The sequence below is a fragment of the Micropterus salmoides genome, unplaced genomic scaffold (genome assembly GCF_014851395.1).
Source record: "Micropterus salmoides isolate LMB-PRFRI ecotype aquatic unplaced genomic scaffold, ASM1485139v1 Ms_hic_scaffold_13, whole genome shotgun sequence".
NCBI classification, from domain to species: Eukaryota; Metazoa; Chordata; class Actinopteri; order Centrarchiformes; family Centrarchidae; genus Micropterus; species Micropterus salmoides.
The window spans coordinates 25,569,612-25,587,114 of NW_024040374.1; the positions used below are offsets into that span (position 1 = coordinate 25,569,612).

General features: G+C 41.5%; 1 protein-coding gene across 10 annotated transcripts in view; it reads left to right on the forward strand.

Annotated features, from left to right (window-relative positions):
* The window catches only part of fryl (furry homolog, like), a 67,937-nt gene that overhangs the window by 6,258 nt on the left and 44,176 nt on the right, over positions 1-17,503 (forward strand). For 5 of the 10 annotated variants that reach the window (XM_038716519.1, XM_038716521.1, XM_038716522.1 and 2 more), the window contains exons 1-2: positions 5,346-5,938; positions 7,957-8,022. In XM_038716519.1, the coding sequence (XP_038572447.1) occupies positions 5,713-5,938; positions 7,957-8,022 (292 nt within the window). In that variant the 5' untranslated portion in view covers positions 5,346-5,712. Of the gene's footprint in view, positions 1-501; positions 572-5,344; positions 5,939-7,956; positions 8,023-11,695; positions 12,319-17,503 lie in introns of those variants that run through there. The other 5 variants (XM_038716529.1, XM_038716530.1, XM_038716523.1 and 2 more) reach the window with 4 other exon arrangements.

Below are 17,503 nucleotides of genomic sequence, written 5' to 3' on the forward strand. Positions count from 1 at the left end.
TGTAATCTTCAGATTATTACTCTGCTCAGGAGGAGGTTTTAATCCTGTCCCAGCACAGAGCAAACCAGGCGGAAGTCAACATTAGGTCGACCTATCACTTTGCTGTGACCAGGTCTGGACTGTGCAACAGCCTGTACTGTACAGCCCTATCGTTATGCAGGATGTTGTTCTGTGTTATAGCAAACCATATCTGACCACACTTCAGTTATGTAGAATCAAATCTCTGGAATGTTGTGTTGACTGAAATAGAGACACGGAGAAACAGACTGCCATTCAAAAACAATTTCCTCAGTTCTAAGAGGCGAGTATTGAAAGATATACTCTCATGGCTGCTGATTATATCATGTAAATGTTGTGACCAGCCAAAGGTTAATTGAATCTACCTTTTTTAAATTTCAGGTTAGAAGAGGATATTTTATACTTAGTAGTGATGAAGGATAGAGTTGGTTTGTGTTTCTGTTTTCCTGTTGCTAAAGAGGTGATTTCTCTGCTCTGTTTCAGATTCTTGTGCAGTGAACTTGTGGACCCTCCTTTCTCTTTCCAGTTCCAGCCCCTGCTCTATGGCCTTAAGGTACGTCACACAGGTTAAGTAGGTAGTGTTCCACTGTGTGATGTGGTTTAGGTTTTTCAGAAACGGCAAGCTAAGTAGTGTGGGAATGAACAGGGTGTTGGATTAATCTTTGTTATGCTGAATCCTAAAGCTGGCAAAGTTGAATTTTCAGTCTTTTCTAGCTTGCAGTGTCTCCATGTAGGCCAAAGGTTTTAAGTTATGTTGCCATGTACTACTTTTACTCCTTATGTGCATAATGTGTATTTATCAAGCAGAGCCTGCTGGTTTAGCTCATATCCTTGTCACCGCAAAGTAACCGCTGTCTTTGTATACATGTGTTTGCATATGATGTGAATGGCTCAACATTATGACTCATTATTTTCAGTTTTATTAAAACTGAAACAAACTAACGAGTAGGGGGGGGGGGGGGGGGGGGGGGGATGTGTTGGTTGAACCTTCTGTCAAATCAGCCACTGTACTGACATAGAGAAGATATGTACACAGAGTAAAGCTTAGATTTTTAATATTATATTTTAGTTCTAAATGTAAAATACAATATTAAAAAAATATTAGTGGATTACCAAATCGACTGGTACATGATAGCACTACAATGATAAGGCTGAATGGTCCAACACAAAGTGAGCCCAATGTTAATATCTTGTGTCATACTCTGGGTTTTGTGTGTGCAAGTCATCTCATCAAGTACTAAATAGATAACTGAAAAGTTGGGCCTAGTTGCTGTTCGGGTGAATTTCCAACACACAGATGACTTAAGCACTTCTGCTTTGCTGTCAGGTTTCATGACAGTGTTTGTTGGTGCAATATGTGCTACATAAATTATGTTCATTATTATTGTTGTTATTATATACTGTTAATCAGTTTGTATATTTCAGTTTTAGACTGAAGAAGAAATCAGTAGAATAGCCACTCTGTTATTGTGCTACAAATATAACCCTTAGTTGCAGTGCTAATGCTGGTCAACGTCCTCAAAACAGTAAGGGTAAAAATGTTTGAGGTTACATCATTTTGTTGAGCAAGGGACTGTAAAGATTGGGAAGTAGATTTGCCCTGGTGTGTTCCTCTAAATACTGGTTTTGCATATTATTGCTTCCTCTACGAGACGAGCGTCATCTCAGAATGCTAATTGGTCAGGACAGAAAAGAGGGTCATTTTGACGCAGGGCCTCATTCTCACATTTCTTAAGCAGTGACAATCAAGTTGTCTGTTTTGCTTTGCCTCCCCAGTGTCAATCAGGACTGGGCAGAACCAGCTTGATCTCTTTGTATTTGAAAGTCTGAATGTTGCAGTACTTAGTAAACAGTACCTTTTTTTTGTGATGAAATACTCGGCCTATAAACTTAACTTGTAGGTTCCCAGACCTGAAAAGTCAAAGTAGATAAAATAATAATAAAACCCCCAGCAATGAGCAGTAATCTGAGGCTGGGAGGAACAGAAGGTGTATTGTAGCGACAACGGAGAAGAAAAATGTGTCCTGGTAGAGCAGCGCTCTGAATGAACCATGACTGAACACTGACTGTAGTTGTTGGAGAGTGGGATTTTGTTTCTTGACTAAGTAAACTGTATTGATGTAAATGTAACCTCTAAAACGTAGCGGGACCATAAGAAGAAAACAGTAATGTGTATATGTAAGCAAGCAAAGTTTATCTGAATCTGACAGGATACATTACTGGAACTGTAGACAACTGTTAGTGCCACTCTGCACTATGCTACTGTTTCCACATCTAATTATGGACAGATGCATGCATATCTTTCAAGTGGTGTGTTGGTTGTTGCACATGGTGGTGTACACACGCACACTGTTTGGAAATAATTTCATTTGGGTTTCCATAATAAAATGAATATATAGATGTTATCAACACCCAACATTTTAACACCGTTAGTTAGGAGGACAAGCCTTAATACTGAAATTTTAATTTAAAGTAGGTGAAATTAAGTTGATATTGCCATGTTAACTCTAAAGACATTCATATAAAGTTGCACTTACATACACACATGAGCAATAATAAAATGTTATGGCTTCACAATTTCAGGTAACACTTGAGAGCCCTACACAGCAAGGCAGCATTGGAGCCTGGATAATGTGTTGGCTGTTTACACCATTAGAGGGCAGTGTAACATTGTTTTCATATTTGGCTTACTTGACCTGGACTGAGAACAGACTTGAACTGTTTATTGATATCGGAGGGGGGGAGCGAGTTCAGATATATGCGATCAGCATCACTGTGGTAGGGTTGTGCTGACAGTGTCCTGACCAGCCTCCCTCCAGCTGACTGCAGAACAGACTCGGATCTCTGGGCCCCAGCCCCTAGTTTTCCTGTTTTCTCCTGCTTGAAAGCAGAACAAGGCAGAGGCGGGTGGGACCCAGAATGGCATAGGAACGCTGCACATTGTTCCCAGAGCTTCCTCTTCCACATTCCTGGGCTGATTGGGATCGGGGCCTCCTGAGCATGAGTATTGTTCTAACTCAACAGCACCACAGACCTGGCCCCAGCAAACCACAGCTGCCTCCACTGACCATTGTGGTGCTCAGGCCGAGTGATGGCTATCTTTGCCTCATCAGTCATCTCCTCTGGCTCTCTCTGGCTCTATCTCTCTCCAATTCTCTCTGACTCATTTCGTGATTCTTACCAAGATCTGCTGCCTCAGCCTTTCTGCATCTTCTGTTAGGCCTGTCTTGCACTATCCAATCCTTGCAAGTTCTCATTGTGATTTGGTATACATAATGATAATGGACGACACACGTGGATGGACGTCCATTTGCAGTACGGTTGTTGAAATGCTTAGAAATTCCAAATCCATCACTGACTATGGTCTCCAGCAGTGACTGAAGAGACCTCATGCTCTCTATCGCCAATGGGACCAAAATACTCAGACTGCCATCCTTCGAGCCTCGTGCTATTAAAAGTGGGCCTAAAAATATGTGTATTAGCTACTTTGGTTTAAAATGGATTTAACAATAAACTAATCTAATTTCATGAGGAAAAAAGAAGTGCGTTTCATTTTTACATCTTATGAGTGGTTTTTTTTGAGCTGCAGTCCAGCTCTAACAAGCTTTCTGGTGGTTTGCCATCAAATCTTGCTGAGAGTTTGGGGCTTGTCAACAATTATTTTGTACTGCTTGGTGTGCTTTCTGCCAGCTGGCCTCTAGAGGGCAGAGATTTTTAAAACTGCTGCACTGCAATTATTATTGCATTCTTCCGCTTTGTGCTTTCTACGCAGGTGAGGTTTGGTGTTGGATCCATGTACTGAAATAATATTCTTGAAATAAATAAAGTTTTATATAATTAGAAATCATTTCCCCTCTAAGGCTCTTGACAGTTTGTATACTGAAATAGTTTCTTCATCTTACTGTTGTAATGTTCACATGTTACAGTAGAGGGGGGAAGCACTAATAACTGTCTGACCACACTTATTGGTCTTTCACACACTCACACACACACACACACACACACACACACACACACACAGTGTGTTTTTGCCTTCGTATCTTTACCCTAACAATTTTCTCTGAAGGAGATGGGTACTTGGAACATGATGGAAGCCAGAATAAATTGATATACATCTTTGAGATCTTATTAAATTGGGTTATGAATTGCCTACTTAAAAGGCATCCCATTCTAACCATCTGTGAAATGTAAGTCCATTATTATTTAGTCCACCACCCCTTGTTGTGGCTTGCTGCTGTTTTGCACTATACAGGTGGCATCTACCCACCTTGTCCTGCCGGAAATGAACGGCTAGTGTCTCATGTGAGTGGTTTGCTGAAACTCAACCATAGGGTGTAATGTATGTGTGGCCACACAACCTTTACTGAAGACATTATAGAGTGTTAAAAGCTGCAAGGCTGAATTTGAATTCCCTTTAGGTTCTGCAGCACTACCAGCCCTTTTACATTAGTCTACATTTCTTAATTCATTAACAAAATGCTTAATTAGAGCAAGAAAAAATAACTGTTGTGCTGTTTTGTATAGCACATTTGATTTATCGTGGTGCACAGTGAATCGGCAGAAAAGACTTATTTTGATGGTGTTCTAACAGTGTGCTGCACGCTGGTGCTACAACATCTTTAATTTTTGTGGAGTGTTACAGCTTTGCTATTGAGGATTGACTATGTTGGTGCTTGGATGGTTTATTAATTTTTGCACTCAGTGCCAGAGAACAGCAAATTGATGATTTCTTTAGGCAGTGAGCTTTTATAAGAGTCAGCACTGTATAGCTCCTCAGCTAGGGATATTTGGAAGGGTTTGAATTTGCTGCAGGTACAAGCTGTGCAGCCAAGCAGAGCCCAGCAGTCTGTCATCACCCCGTTTCACAAACCCCATCACTTTGCTCATTCTACTTCTCTTCATAATAGCTCAGAGCACAGTCAAGCAGAAGTGAAAGCAATGGGAGGGGGTGCTTTTGTTATTTGAGTAAGTTAGCAATAGAGCAAACAAGCATTTGTATGTGGATGAATGCTAACAAATAGCACCATTCCGACTGATAAGGGCTATCAGTAAATGCAGGCGGGTGAGTGTAGCCAGCTCAATTAAGCTTTCCTACTTCTTATGGTGTCTGTCAATCTTCTTCCTCCTGTCTTGGTCTCTTTTGCTGGTGAGCGGCGCAGGCCAGCAGGGTGTGGCTTGTGTAGTCTCTGTTGTGATTGGCTGGTGGCCCAGGCTTGTGTTATCTCCTGTGGAACATGTTCTAGTCCCACCCCAGATAGTGCCTGGCACTCAAACATAGCCCTGCCCACTCACAATTACATCACAACCCATGTAAAGTGCCATATTTGTTTGCTTTCTCGGTTCACTGTGAGCAGACAGGTAATGTGGCAGCGACAGAAGTTTCTCACTCACTGTTGGCTAGCTACAGTGAACAGCTACTCCTCTACTAGTTAGTCCAGACAAACGACTTAAGAAAGCCTGACAGGTAGTGTCTCCTCTGGTCTGTAAGAGCAGATCTCAGGGGCCATGCACACAGGCCTTGACGGTGAGTGAATGTGTAGCTGCTGTATGCAGGTAGCAGCTGGAGACAGTGACTGAACTCTGTCTGCATGCTACTGTTAATGGGGTAGATGACACAGTTTGTATGGGAGAATGGCGTGGCACAGGATATTGGACTACACACCAGAGTGAAAGACAGAAAAAGACTTGTAAAACATGGAGTTTCTGAGGAGCTTGGTTCCGGCTGCCATCTCCGGGGAGGGTCCCATTGAACATGGGGGAGCCTTGCCCAGAGAGACCGGTCCACGGCTCCTTCGCATGAAACGACTTGGCCTGCTTGTCATGGGACAGACCATTGAGGAGGATCCGGTAGAGCCGATAGAGTCAGACCCGGAGATCTGCTCATCCAGGCCTGGCCACGGTAACCGAACCCGTCTCAAAGGTACAACTAACTGCATATTGATGTAGTAGTTATCTGAATTGATTGTGTTCATCTCTGCCAATCAACTAGGCCACTTAAATAGGTGCTTATTATAATTTGCATTCTTAGTTCAGCTTTAAGCGGTGATGGTGCATAGATAAGATGCTTGCCTTTGGTGTGGGAGACCTGGGTTCAATTCCCACTGTGAGACATCCACCAATGTGTCCCTGTGCAAGACACTTAACCCCTAGTTGCTCCAGAGGCGTGGGACCTCTGAGATGTATAGCAATTGTAAGTCGCTTTGGATAAAAGCGTCAGCTAAATGAATAAATGTTAACCTGTAACCGAAGGTTGCCCCCTATCCCCACCCGCTTTAAGCACACATGTTAACGTGCACATTTATACATTTATAGATGCACTTCAGATATAGATGTGTACATGCTAGGCTTGGGCATTCGCCTTTATTTGTTCATGGGGTAGTAGAGGGGCTAACCTACGCACTACCAAAGCTAAACTGTCAGTATTGCAGAGAGATGTGTCTTTGCTGCTCAAATATACAAGCACATGAATGGATAAGATGCAGAGCAGTGGAGAATGACTATAATGCAGCCTGCAGATGACATCACAGTCTCAATTGGACCAAATAGACACACAGTCTAATTTAAGAGTTACTTTATCTTTATTAGATGATTAATATTTTTAGCATTTCTGTAAAATTTAAGTTCCCTTACAGTGTAATGCTTTGGGCTGGAGTAAGATCAAAGTCTTGTGACAGATCATATAGTGGAGTGGCTCGCACTATGTTTGTATGTGGATTACCACAGACTGTTAAGATAAGAAATAATTAAAATACAAAAAGTATTTAAAACGACAGTTACATCAGTAAGTGATGGTTATCCCTTTTTGCCAATAGTTTGTATATGATTGACAGTCGGCACAGCACTAACACACACTAATCTTTATTTTTTATCAACGACAGCCTGTGGTGTAAAAGACACTGCTTGCAGCGATGAACCCATAAAGATTTTAACACTCTGTTGCTCTCCAGTGCTTTTTAGCCTCTTTTAGAGCGTTGTTTAGGTTTTACAGCCCTCAGTATTACTGTATGATTTGGTCTCACTGCTCTTATTAACCCAGTTGCCAGCAGCAGCAGCAAGAAGCCATTTTTATCAAACAGTTGCCACCCGAACCTCACCTAACAGCAGACCAAGATAGCGAACATCTAGCAAACTAAAGACAGTTAAAATGACTGTGGACTTTGGATTTTCAGGAATCAGGTTCCCAACAAACTCCAAATGCATGCTGGTTGTGTACTGTGAATAGACAATTGTTTGCTTACATGTTAACTTTGTATGAGGAGAATGTCGGGGCTGTGTGTTTGCGAGTCTGTTTTGGAATCTGTCTGCCCCAAATGGCACCGTAAGATGGGGGACTTTAAGGAGGGACTTTGAGGAAAGATTAAGCTTCTCTATTGGGACCTGCCTACTATGGAGTTTGTAGCAAAGGTTTGAGAGTTGAGGTTCTAAAGTATGAGTTTTGCTGACAATGTTAATCCTCTGAAGTACGTCTACTATTGTGTCTATGGATACAGTAGTTAAAGGTTTAGTAGATGTGCGTACACATGCGAATTATGTGTGTGCGCAGGCCTGCCAGTTTGCACCAGCAGTGGGGTGATGACTCGTCATCAGTCTCTCAGTATGGCTTTTTTGCAGTGCTACCTGTCGGAGCATGCTTGCTCCCTGTTTGCTCGTGGCTAAAGCATGACTGAGCTCTACTCGCCTAGTCTCTTGCCCTCTAAGAATAGGACTAGACAAGACAGCTAGCTAAACTAACCCACAATAACAATGATAGGCTAAGTTTTATTTGTCCACACTTTGGTTTTGGAGCCTTTGTGAGCTGTGAAGACAAAATAAAGGTTTTAAGCTTGAGTCAGATAACTGTGTTTGTGTTTAGCTCAGCTTGCTGGTAATGTGTTTCTTTTCTACAGACTGAATTGGGCAAATTGTTTTCAAATCTTTCCTTTCTTTCTTTCCAACTAGGAAACATCCGTCATATTAGAAAAATCTCCTTTTTTCATCTTGCTGGTGGTGGCAGTTGTCACGATGGTGAGTTATGTAATAAAAGAAGTGATGTGATTTCTACAGTAGTTGAGGTAAGGAGGTGTATAGAGATGGTATTCTTGTGTATTCATGCCTCAGGATTATTTGCATTGTTTAAATCGGAGCTGAGTGCCACTCCCTTGTTGCAGAACTCACATAGCCTGAGTTGGCTTAAGGTGGTGCTACTTGTCATTGGTCTTTTTCTTCGCACATAGTGACATCACTCAGTTGCTTGAGGTTCAGCTGTCTTTTTGGGAAAGGTTTGTTTGGGGCAGTATTTGGTTAATGGGTGCAGCAGGTTTCCTGTTTGTGATTTGGGAGTGTTTGGAGCATGTGACTGAACATGAGTGTGCGCTGGTGGGTTGTACTTCTGTAATGGAAGATCTGCATGTGACTTCTGTCTGAATAGTCCATAGGGTGTGTATCCAGACAGCCTGGACAAACTTATTCATCGTGTTTCTTAAGTAGTTATTAGCCAGTTGCAGTGAAACAAACCCCATAATGGTGCAGCTCAGTGCGGACTTGGCACTTAGTGGGAATTTGGTGCCATGAATCATTGTTAGTGCTCTTTCTCAAACCAGCTCTCCCACTAAATGCTCATCTCTAGTGAACAACTTGAAGACAGCTCATGAGTAATGAGCTGACGTTTTTGTACCTGTGTTAATTCAGATTTGCCTAGTGTTCTGCTCTGTCATTCCATAGAGATGATATGCTCCTGACCTAAGAATGACTCTCTGCTGAAATGAGTCGCCTCTCTTAATTTGCTTGGCAAATCTGAGAAATGAGTTTGTTCATTCTCAGCTTGAGGCAGAGGAGAACGGTTCTGTCATTGGGCTTGAGTGTAGTCTCATTTGTGCAAGGAGTTATTTATATGGTTTGTGTAAGGAGTTATTTAAAATATGTTTTTGAGTATTCAGTCACACAGCTTTAGAGAGAGCATTATACCAAGGACATTGGCCAGGGACAACCTGGCCTTAACACTGTGTATAAAAAGGTTTGTGTCTTGATAATTATTGTGAGGAAGCAGGGTCCACAATTAACATAAAAATTTGGATTTGGCGGTTAAATAAATTGGGTTCACCAGCCAGGAGGCTGGTAAATGGCTTGTAATCACAGGTCACAGGTCAGGCTCTTCTTACCTCCCGCATCACTCACTAGTGATCGTGGTGAGCAGGGCTTTGAGGTGAGGTTCAGTTTATTATTGAAAAAGTTCAGAATTAAAGTTGTAAATGTGATGTTATCTATTCATAATTGTCTCTTTAAATCAATGCTAAGATTACTTTGCAGAGGTCATTATTTTTAATCAAATCATGCATGACGCAGTTTTATGGCTGGTTTAAAAAAAACAACAACTCATTTTGGGCTGGTAATTGTTCTCTTTTTGGCATGTGAGTCAAACCATTAATTTTGGGCTCTATGAGGAAGTATGAAATAGCTGGTTCCTGACTCAGGGCAGCGTGTGGAAGTGAGGAGCTAATATGCAAGTTGCAGAGTTGTGCTGCATACCCAGACTGCTGTGATGGATCTAAGTGGTGTGTCCTCTGCAGGTCAGGGATTAAATTACAGCTCCTATCGATTATTGTTCCCACCACTGCCCTTCAGAGAGGCCAGGACAGGAAATGCATCCTCCACCCTGTGGGCTCCTGGGAGGAACAGCCTCTCCTATACTGTCTGCAGTAAGGATGGCTAGCTGTCAGTCAGTGCTCCCATTTTGTGAATGGAGCTACTATGACTTGCCTTGGTCTTGCATTTCGTTGAGATCATTAAATCAGTGAGCTCTTCTTTCTAGGAAGTCATTTATGTTTATTTAAGTCCTCAACCTACGTCAGCTCTGGTGGACAGTGGCTCTTAGCTCGAATGTTCCCAGAGAGATTGTTGTTCCTCTGCATTCCTTGAACAATAAAGCTGGTTTACAGAAAACAGTGTTTGCAGAGGTCATTGCATGTTTGCATATTATCTAGTTTGCTGATAAGGATGTTTTTAAACATAATGTGTACACATTAGACTTCTGCCAAATGCTGCCTTCCTACTGCTCTGGAGCTTGAGCCTAAAGGCTTCATTATACCTTATCTTATATAAGCTTGTTTTACGTATGCTGAACAAAAATGTGCAAAGAAGTTCCAAACTAAAACTGTGGCTCTGGTGTCAACCACATAGTTTCATACAGTTTCTTTATAAAGGAATACATTTTGGGAAATTCACACTTTCGGACAGACATGAAACTGATATCGACTTTGTCATTTAACACTCAAGAATAACCCTATTTCCTCAAATTTCCTTTTAAATGTAAGACAAATTTTAAATGATTAACTGTTTAACTTGAAAATAATGACTTTTTTTAGAAATTTCTCCATGATGTACAGACTGCATATAACTGTATCCAAAACTTCCTAGATATCACAAGATGAAATAAAGCAATGCTGCATGTGTTTGAAATGGGAATCTTGTTTATTACAAGGCAGAGTTTCACAGTGGAAGCTTGCATTAGGGTAGCACCAGCCAGGGCTTGACAAAGCATCTGCTTGTGTTGTTTGTTTGCAATGAGCTCTGCCTCATTTTGCATAACTTGTGTAGTGGAGGACATGTGACAGAGGGAGAGACTTGAGGGCAAGAGAGAAATAAAGACTAAACTAAAAGAAGACAAAGAGCGCTTGTCTTTTGCAGCCTTCCCAGCGCTGTTCCCCTCAGAATATTTTGTTAACAAACTTAATCCTGTGTTCGACTACAAATTGCTTGATGTCATGCGCATCTGTTTTTCAACACAAGATTAAAATATCAGATGAATCAGGTGTGCGTCTGTGTGTTTGTATTTCTCTCTCACTATCACACAAACACAGTGAGCTGTTTTATCACTAATGCAGTGTGTAGTTTGTGTATCATGCTGTGTGTTACTATGCTTGGTAGCTTTTGGACAGAGCAATGATGTAATGGCTATGACTCCACTGGGTGTGAATGGTTAATTTAACAAATGGATTAGCTATGATCACTTTCATGCTATGATCTGAGATTAGAAATTAGCAGAAAGAACCAATGTCAGGTACCCAAGTCCCATGTTTTGGTCTGGTGAAATATCTTAACATACCTTTTATATTCTATCTGAGTGCACCTCGAGTACAGTTTACTCTGTTTTGAAGATGGGAAGGTATGGCACACATAATTTAGGAACATATTGTTTTGGGGCAGAGATTTGAGTAAGAGTGGGACTACTAGTTATGGTGTAGTGCACCCCCATGTTCAATGGATCCTCCCTTTTTTCTTTCTCCTCCATCCTCCCATTCTTTCCTTTTCCTCCTACTGCAGTCAGGGATGACGCATCAGTATTGCTGTGGAGCTTACAGGAAGTGTCGTTTTGATAGGCCAGCGGAGAGGCAGCACAGTAGCAGCTCTGACATGCGTATGCATTGCTGAAACACAGCCAGGGAACACTCGCAGCATTTTGATGACATCACCCACACTCTGCTCCCTCCTCCTTCTGTTTGCTATTGAAACAAGCTCGCTCTCCCTCTCTCTCTCTCTGTCTGACAGAAAAGAGCAGGCATCAGTAAAAGAACAAGAGCAAGCTCGGAAGAGGAGGGGCTGCCCGTGAGCGAATTGAGAGGGAGAGAGCTTTTGGGGGAGGCAGAGGGAGGCTGACCGTGCTAGTGGACTAGGACTGACACACACACGCGCACACACACAGGAAGAGAAGAGGAGAGGGAATATTGCCGTGCATTGTTAAGACTTCTATCGTGTACAGTTCTGCTGCTGTTTCTCTCCTATCAGGAGCAAAAGTTCTCACACAGTTTTGTCCTTCGCCTTGCTGGATTTTTCTGTGCTGAAATGGGGATGAGGGACTCCGTGGATTGGCAAGTGGGCAGCAGGCACTGGGGTGGAATACTTCTCTAACTAGTCAGGCTATGCTCTCTCTCCTCTTCTTCCAGCTCCGTTTCACTCTTCAGTGACCTAGGTGGCAGAGGAAACTAACTGCGAGCACTTCTTGGGTCTTTGCTCAGCAGCAGCTCCCGCTGTCGTTCAGGATGATTCCTTTAACTAGCACCTGTGGAGGGTAGTATTCAGCACCGGTCAGGGGAGAGGAGCAAATGTGAGCGGTGTAAAGATTTTCTTTTTGAAGGCGTATGAGAGGTGTGTATTTTCAAGAAGAGTGGAACGTTTGGGTTTTGTGAGATGAAAATGACAGGAGCCCTGTAACATTTGTGCCTCCTGGTGAAGCCTAACTTTTGAGAGCCGCCATGCTGAGCCTGCAGGATTCTGTCTTCTTTGAGATCAGCATCAAATCTCTGCTCAAGTCTTGGAGTAGCAGCTGTGAGTACCTTGCAAAGTGTGCACTCATGTTTACATACCACACTTGGCCACCGTACTTATCTGCCACACACAGCCTGCAGAACCCGTGCAGCACTGTACATGCTTGCATGCAATCCGGGCCCTGCTTTAAGATCATCTCCCTGTATAAGAAAAGTGGCTATTAATGGAGTTGTCAGGATGACTGATGATGTTTAGCCAGGCTTGTTTGACGTGTATGCAGGTTGCGGCAATTAACCTCTTTCTTCAACAGAGTCTACCCTCTTCCCCTTGCTCATCATTGTTCTTCTAGCTCCTGGTTGTCCCTTAGATAATGTGCTGATACAGAACACAAGTGGACTTTCTTCTTTACTCTTATGGTGCTGGCCGCTCCCAGCTTTCTCTTTCCATCTTTTGTCAACTTTTTTTATTATAACGTTGAATATCTCTCCTTTTAGTATCTCTTAGAAGCACTCAACACAATCTTCATGCCTCCCTTTTTTCCTTTCATAATTCTTCTCTCTCTTCCCTCTGGGGCAGTCTAATGTTTCCCTACTATTGATCTGTCTTCTGGTTCCCTCCTATTATTAGCTTCCCAGGCAGCCCATATTACATCAGGAATAAAAAAGGCGCTGCCTCCTCAGTCTCATTGTAATGTAGTGATGGACAAAGGTGGACGGCATATAGCAATCTGCTGGTGCTGATCAACTTGAAATTACGCACTTTTATCCTGACATATTTTTATATATAGTTTTGGAAAATAACAGCTCACACTGCTGTGTTCGGTAGTGGGGCTCTGCTTGTGTTTATATTTAGATCTTGCATTATGACTTTAATGGTGCTTCATGTTTTTGAGGTGTGTCTAATTTGATAAACCTGGCTTTCCACTCAGTGAGTGCACAGTGCACCGCACATCGCCTACAACACATAGCTTTGCTGTGATTGCAGAGCCAGAACCAGACAAACTCTGACCAGACATTCCTTTTGTCCAAAAAGCAATGTAAGGCTTGCCTTTTTCAGGGGATCACCTGAGTTGTTCTACTTGAAAATGGAATTTATATTGGGCATTGATTCCTCTGTTAGTGGCCACAGGAGCAAGTCAGAATGGGCAATATGAACTTCTTCCACAGTGTATATATAATTTTATGTTATAATATTGATATAGATAGATATTCACTCACTCACTCACTCACTCACTCACTCACTTATGGAAACTGTTATTAACAAAATAACCAGACAACCTGACTTTTGTCAAATTAAATACCTGACAATTTAAGATTCATCACTTTGATGCAAACATCATAGAAAAATTCAATCCTTACGTCCTGCTGTCAGCACTTGCAGCACTTTCAGTATAGCATTACTCATGGGCTTGTACATCCAGAGATGTGAAAGTGATATCACCAACTCTGCGGCCAATCGAGGGAAAGGTACATTTCGCACCAACTGAGCACAAGTTTAGGACTTCTTTTGTATTATAGATGGTGATGGAGAGCTTCACGCCAGCTTTCCCCTCTGTTTGTGTGGCTTGCTCTCACACATATACTACCGCTGATAGCAGTTGGGAACGTGTCATAAAAGTTTGTTCTAGATATGAAAGTTCTGAAGTTTGTTCAAGATATATGCGCATGGTATCTAAAAGTGACTTGTTTGGATTTTAATCTGGGAGTGGTCGTCAGACTGATCTGAGAAGATTAGATCAGATATTTAATTTGGCCCTTAACCATTTGTTGATTTAATCACAAAGTTGTTGAAAAAATTTGTTAAATGGTGTAATGTGCACAGCTTCAATGTATTTTTTTTTTGTTTGTTTGTTTGTTTTCATACGCAACAAAATTTTCAACATCAGTACTGCCAATTAATTAGTCCCTGCTCTAATTGCATGTAGGTAGTTTGGCAGTATGACCACACATATATAATGAAACGATAGGTTTGTTTGTTTTGTGCGCTGAATTATAGGCGGGCTGCCTAAAATAAAGAACAGCACTTCCACTAGTGTGAGAAGAAAATGTTGCACTTCTGTGAAATATTAAGCTGCAAGGAAAACGAGCAGAGGCGCTACATAGGCCACATGTTTAAGGAGTGAGCCGACCAATTAAACCCTCATCAGCGGAAGGAGAGAAATTTCAGTGCCATCAGCATAACAAGAAATTATGTTTTGCATATATGTGTTTAGACTTATCTTTGGGACCTGCACTTTGTTTTGGTTTGTTGTGATTACAAGAGTAGTCTCTGTCACGTTGGGAAGACTTGCACCAATTTAGAACTGTACTAGAAAGCCGAACCCAGTTTTCTAATGTGGAGCAGTGGACTGTGGTCAACAGTGTTGAATGCAGCACTCAGGTCTAGTAGCTGGAATAATGCCAATGTCAACATTTAATGTACAGAATCAAACCTTTCTTGAGAGCAGTCTCTGTGATGTGTTGATGCCAAAATGTGCTACATATTAAACACTAAGTAGTTTACTCTTAGAAAATTACGATTTTCAGACACTGAGTCATCGTCATTTTGTGTCTCTGACAGGTAAAGTCTGGGTTATTTGGCAAAACGTAAAGCAGAAAACTATCTCAGTAACTAAGACTGTTACAGTACATCAAACAGGTCTCTGGTCTGGAGCTTTTCTATGTGGCATTTGCATGTTCTCCTTGTCTCTGCGCCAGTTTTCTCCAGGTGCTCTGGTTTACTCACCCACTCCAAAGATATGCAGGTTATGCAAATAAGAACCTTATAATTGCTTATAATAGGCGTGAATGTGAGTTTGAACATATTTATTTTGTCATGTAATAGATTGGTGACTTGGCTGGGATTTACCCTGCTTCTCACCCAGTGCCTGCTGAAACATGTCCATGAACAGAATCGGTATAAAAAGATGCTGTTACAGTGCTTTCATTTCTAATATGTTAATTATTATACTTGTAATGAGATATACACATTTTTGAAGTTCTCTTCTCTTTTTAGTTGTCCCCACTTCCTGATTTCAGTTTAACTGGGATTGTTACCATTGAACACAGTTTTAGACCTTATATCACTTATTTTTCAAAACATTGTTGTAAATCAACAGGGCACATGGCTTTATAGAGGTTTTGGTTAGCTTAGCAGTAAAACATCCACCTGTCGAATAATCTATTTCTTCCTATTCAATGTCTCCCTCTTTTTAATTGCCCCACACCTCTCCCCTCTCTCCCCTAACCTGTTTTTCATTGGGCCCCTCATGTAAAGAGGGCCTAATTACAGAAACCCTCTTTAAGCTGTCCCTCTACAACTTCCATTCAGGACCACTCTCTTTGCAGTGCCCCCCCCCCCCCCCTATGTTATTAATACAGAAAATATTGTTCAATGGTTTGCTTTGGTGTTTGCTTGTCCTAAGGTACAGAGATCTTCGACACGTTTGGTTAGCCTGGTTCAACAGTTAAGACACATGGTGATGTCACAGTTTAGCCCTTTATTGGTAAAAAGAAAATTGGATTCATGATGGAGCATGCCTATTGGTTTCTCAGTCTATCCCTGTGTTGTACTGAAGTCTTGTCAGCTTCTGGTAACACATTAGTTTTGCCCTGTAAACTTTACATTCTTTTTATTTATTTGGAAGTAGTATTGATGAAGAGTACACTAGTGGTAACTCGTCAGAGGCTGAGCATGTTGAGACACAATAGCAGAATTGGCACCGCCACAACAAATAAACATTGCCAGTGATTTCTTTGTCTCCCTATTAAAAAAAAATGGACACACTCACGGCCCTGCATTCCAACAGCATGTGTGTGTTTGTGCTGTTGTTTCTGGTTGTCCTGACAGGGGAAGTGAGCAGGGGTTTGGGAGGGCTTTATTTTAACGGTGACAAGGTGGAGTCACTGCTGTAGTAATTGTGCAATCCTGTGGGGTTCCTTAAGCACAACCGTGGAACTGTAGCTGAGTGGGGCTTACAGGCCTCTCATAACAAAACACAAGCTGTTCTTATACATCACTTTAGTAGCAACTTCTCCGTTTCCTTCTATCATAGCGGTAGCTGCAGTTCTGAATTCTTTAGATACCAGTGTTCTCTTGAGCAAATTTGCCAGGCTAAGACAGACCACAGATACGCTGTATTTTTACAGATTTGAAGATATTTATGGAGGAAGAACAACAACTCTGAACAATTGGCAAATCAGATTTAAATTTGCCATTTTGAATATTGCACTGAAAACATTTGACTGTAGATTCAGCAACAAACAACTTGAAATGCTACCATGCTGAAGGGCATTCCTTGAAGCTCTTCAGCATGGGCCAAGCCTTATTTTATGTACATATTTGCAAGGCACGCTTGATCTTTTGCATTTAGATTTGAATGGGAAAAGGAACATGACCTCAGGGTTGTGAGTGAGTCACTAGATTTTCAGTCAGTACAGTTCCTGGCTTAAAACCTTTTTCAGTGTTTTGATCAAGATATGTGCACTGGTGTTAGCTTTTATTAGGAATCCCACAAATGACTGGCATGTCTTAAAAGGGAAGAGGGCGAGGCACTGCGTAGACTTTACCCAGGAAAGGATGGCTTGTGTTTTTTTCCCCCCTCTTTGTGTCATTAACTGGACAAGTGCAGTGTTTGGGTATTCATTTGTGTGAACCAGTCAACAATCCGGCTGGCCCAGGGTGGGAGAGAAAAGAAAGATTGGAGGGGGTCGAGCGCCCAGTACTGATTGGATATTAGGAGCTGGCTATGTGACATCATTGGGGTGTTGGTGAAGCACAGTAAACAAAGAGGGAAAGGCTTGAAAGGCTCTCTGTGCTGCTGGACAACATGACCACAACACTTGCTACTACACTGCCCCCGGCCACCTTTTATTCGCTCTGTAAAAAATTCAGAATGCTTAATTTTCCATGTTTTGCTATATTTTACTTTTAATTTTTAGGGGTTATTGTTGGCCTAAGGCATACTTTAAAAATGGCCTTAGGTTTGTAATGGGAGATATTATTTAAATTGGTTTACATTTTATTTTAATACCTTATTTACATTTTATTAAGTAAAACTAGTAATAATGGTTGATTGCTTTTCGCCATTTGCATAAGCAATTTCCTATCATAACTTCATAGATTAATTCCTAATTAGTTCAATTGAAGAAATAATTGATAGAATGTAAATTTAAATTATTGTTAATTGCAGCACATCTAGGTCCGCCCAATTACTCATTTCTAATAAAAAATATAACATTGACATTTTACAGTGTACTGTAGTACC